We start from the raw sequence: 3,535 nt of genomic DNA, 5'->3' as shown, positions 1-3,535 counted from the left end.
CCATCAGATTTGCACTTCACTTTGTAGACCCATTTACATCCAATAACATTCTTGTCCTTTGGTAGGGCAACCAAATCCCATGTATCATTATGGACCAATGCGTCCATCTCTATGTCCATTGCTTTCTCCCATACATGCTCTCCAATAGCCTCTGTGTAGCATGTAGGTTCCACATGCTTTACCATAGATGTCATGTATGCATAGTGCATAGCAAAATCTCTGTATGTCAACCTGTCAACAGGATATCTGACCCTCTGGGATCTCCGCAATGCATGCGGGTCACTCTGTACACCTGTGACTCTAGCATGTGGTGGCACATATCTGTCCTGCCTCGCACCAGGTGTGCGTAAAACAGGTATGCCAAGCTCCTCATCCAAACTTTCAGAACTGGATGACTCATATCCTGTGATTCCAATCCCTTCAACTTTCTTTTTGCCTTTGTCCAAAGCACTACTCCCAGTGCTTACGCTCTCATGCCTCAGACGTCCTGACCATGGACGAACACTGCTACTCTCAGCTTCTGCTGCTGGCCCAGACATAGTAGTAGAACTTGAACTTGCTTGTGATGGCAAGTTCACATGTACATCAGCCTCAAGTGTCTCAATAACACCCTCATCTTTTGCCTTATACCAACTAGCAAGCTCATCAAACACCACATCACGTGAGATGACCACTTGTCTAGTTTGTGGATTATAACACTTGTAGGCCTTTCGATCCTGTGCATATCCCACAAATACACATTTCTCAGCTTTAGGATCCAATTTCCGTCTTCTTTCATTAGGCACATGAACATATGCTACACATCCAAAAACTTTAAGATGCCCAATGTCTGGCCTGTAACCTGTGAGCCGCATCTCAGGCGTGCTTCCATGAATGGCTGCTGTAGGTGTTTTGTTCAATATGTATACTGCAGTAGCACATGCTTCTGCCCAATAGTAATCTGGCATGCTCTTTTCATTAAGCATTGCCCTTGCCACTTCACATATAACTCTGTTCTTTCTCTCAGCCACACCATTTTGCTGAGGTGTATACCTGCATGTCAACTGCCTTGCAGAAAGAAAGAAAAATGACAGAGGAAGCTTTTCCTAGAGAGAGTGAATCGCAGAGGTAACGAGGATTCGGATTCGGAGCTGTTGCGATCCAAGAGGGCGATGATGGATGGCCGTGGGGAAGTCGCTGTCATGTCCCTCGTGCTGACACGTGTCCTCTTCTCCCTCGCCTCGCATGGCCTCCTGTACGAGTCGGCAGGCCTCCTCCTCCTCAGTTTGGCTGCCCTCCTTGTGGAATCTGCTGTCTCAAACAACCACAATCTCAAGCATTTTAACCCCAGAGTGGGCACTTCATCAGGGGTCTATATTGGAGCTCTCTCGGTTCCTTTTGTGCTAGTTGCACGTTTGATTCAACACAATCGGATGGCATCAACATTGTCCAATTTAGAAGATTTTGAAGATTTTAGATCAGAATTTTGGTCTGCCCTGGTCTCTAGTGTCAGTTTGCTTGTCTTTATATGGCGGACATTGAGTTATCACAAGTTATCAACTAGCAATACAACTTGTGAAGGAAAGATCAAAGCTTTTTTCAACTCTGCAACATATTGGACAATTCTTTGTATAACCATTCCTTCTCTTATTATCTTGTTTCCAATCAAGTTGATGAATGCGGCTTTCCTTGTCATTGTGAGCACATGGCTTCTTGAGTATGAAGTCCATGCCTTTCCACGCTGCACCTCACTAGGAGAGACCATGCTTGTGTCAAATGGACTTGCTGTGTATTTAAGCAATGCTGTTGCATACACATTCTCCAAGATTGGTATCAGTGTACCATCTCTCCTGTATGCTACCCCCGGTAACAAGGACACCATATCTGCTGCTTTACAGGGAATTTTGATAGGTCTGTTGTGTGTGCCGCGAATATACAAATTTCTTGGCATGAGCTTTGAATTGGTGCTCCGGTCTTTTGGTATCCGCCCAACAAAAGCAATCGAAAAGCTTTGTAGTGCAGCATTGTTTTACCTGGCTTTGTCTCTAGCGTTGGTGATCATTACAGCTGGATGGCTTATCTTCATTCATGGCTTGAAGGATGGTTTGTTGAAATGGTTTGTTGAATTTGTGTTTCAAGATCCACAACGGTTGTATCTTTGTGGCTATTGGGTATGTGTGCTCTGATACCATGTTGAAAGAACGGTAGAGGAGGAGGAGACACACACACAGGAGCAAACCCTAATGTATATTGCAAACCCTAACCATAGAGGGAAGCCATGTCCACTCTCACACAAAGCATAATGCACTACTCCATAATCCACACACTCACAATGAGTTGTGTCCACACTCTACTAACCCTAGCTAATGTCCACACACTATGACCAGCTGGACACGCGGTCATTTATGTCTCACACATGTTCCTACCTAATCTGCCAGCACATAGCATAGCTGGCTCACACTGACATCGAGCTTGAATATCTCAACAAAAGGGACACCACAAAAAGATATAGATAACTTCAATCCCAGGGTAGCACGTAAGATTGCAAGCGTGGAGGGCTCTAGACCAAGGTTCATTCAACAAAACATTTATAAGGATGTTGTTCTTGAAGCCATAATGACAAAAGGTTTTTTGGTAGAGAAAATGAATGAAGAGGGCTTTCAAAATCTGGTTGATTCGGTTTTTCCTTTGCTCAATAGATGACGGTTGGTATTTTTTATTTGTCATCTATTCACGTAATTAGGGACAACAATGATAAAACTTTCAGTGGTTTTTGTCAAGGTTTCTAGGTGGAAGAAGGAGGCTCTTGATGATAGTAGTGGTGGTCCAAATGGACAATATTTTAAAGTAAAAAGAAAAGTGTTTATGATTGCATACAAAGCAGTGCCTTTGCTAGCCAGTTAATGTTTAGCACATTTGAGAGAGCTCATGTATTTAAGATGTCCACCCTAGGTGCAAGATCAAGTGTGGATCTAGTCAATAAGATGCACCTTGGAGGAGATTTGGAGGGGTGTTGGGTTTGCTTCGATCATGTGCAAAGAATCCTAGAGTGACACACAATGGCTTACCATGTGTATAATCCCTTTGTCAAAGAGCTTCAAACTATAGCTATTGGGGAGTTCTATGTGCAGGACATTAAAGCATAGGTGTTGTTTTGGACTATGCTCAATAATGTATTAGCACATGAAGGGTATACACGGACTGAAATGCAGGTCTCATTGGTGATGAGAGAGGCACATGCTGATTGGCTTGCCATTAGAATAGTCTTCAATGGAGGGCTAGACAATATTATGGTTGGTAGGGAAAGAACTTGCTTGTGGCATTGGGAAGACAACTTGGATAAGCATGCATGGGCATGCATCCCCCCTTGCGAATGACTAGGCAGAGTTCAATGCAAGGTGTAGGCTTTGGAAAGATTCTTCAACCAAGACTGCAACAAGTTAGAAGCTCCAGTCTATAAATGAATGGCTCAAGAATGGGCATGTTATAGAGGGTAAGATGGGTGAGTTGTAAAGATGGATTGTGTGGTGGCATTCTTGTGACTTTCATTGGGGTG

At 43.6% G+C, this 3,535-nt stretch overlaps 1 protein-coding gene across 1 annotated transcript; it reads left to right on the top strand.

Annotated features, from left to right (window-relative positions):
• The first annotated feature begins 1,054 nt into the window (after positions 1 to 1,054).
• Positions 1,055 to 2,165, top strand: LOC147627919 (dolichol kinase EVAN-like). The gene has a single exon (XM_086815178.1). It carries the CDS (start codon positions 1,152 to 1,154, stop codon positions 2,163 to 2,165), a length of 1,014 nt encoding a protein of 337 aa, XP_086671304.1. The 5' UTR covers positions 1,055 to 1,151.
• Positions 2,166 to 3,535: the final 1,370 nt, after the last annotated feature.

This window comes from Cibotium barometz, chromosome 20, assembly GCF_041138505.1.
Source record: "Cibotium barometz isolate CiBa-2024 chromosome 20, ASM4113850v1, whole genome shotgun sequence".
Classification (NCBI taxonomy): Eukaryota; Viridiplantae; Streptophyta; class Polypodiopsida; order Cyatheales; family Cibotiaceae; genus Cibotium; species Cibotium barometz.
This window is presented reverse-complemented; position numbering and strand designations above follow the sequence as displayed.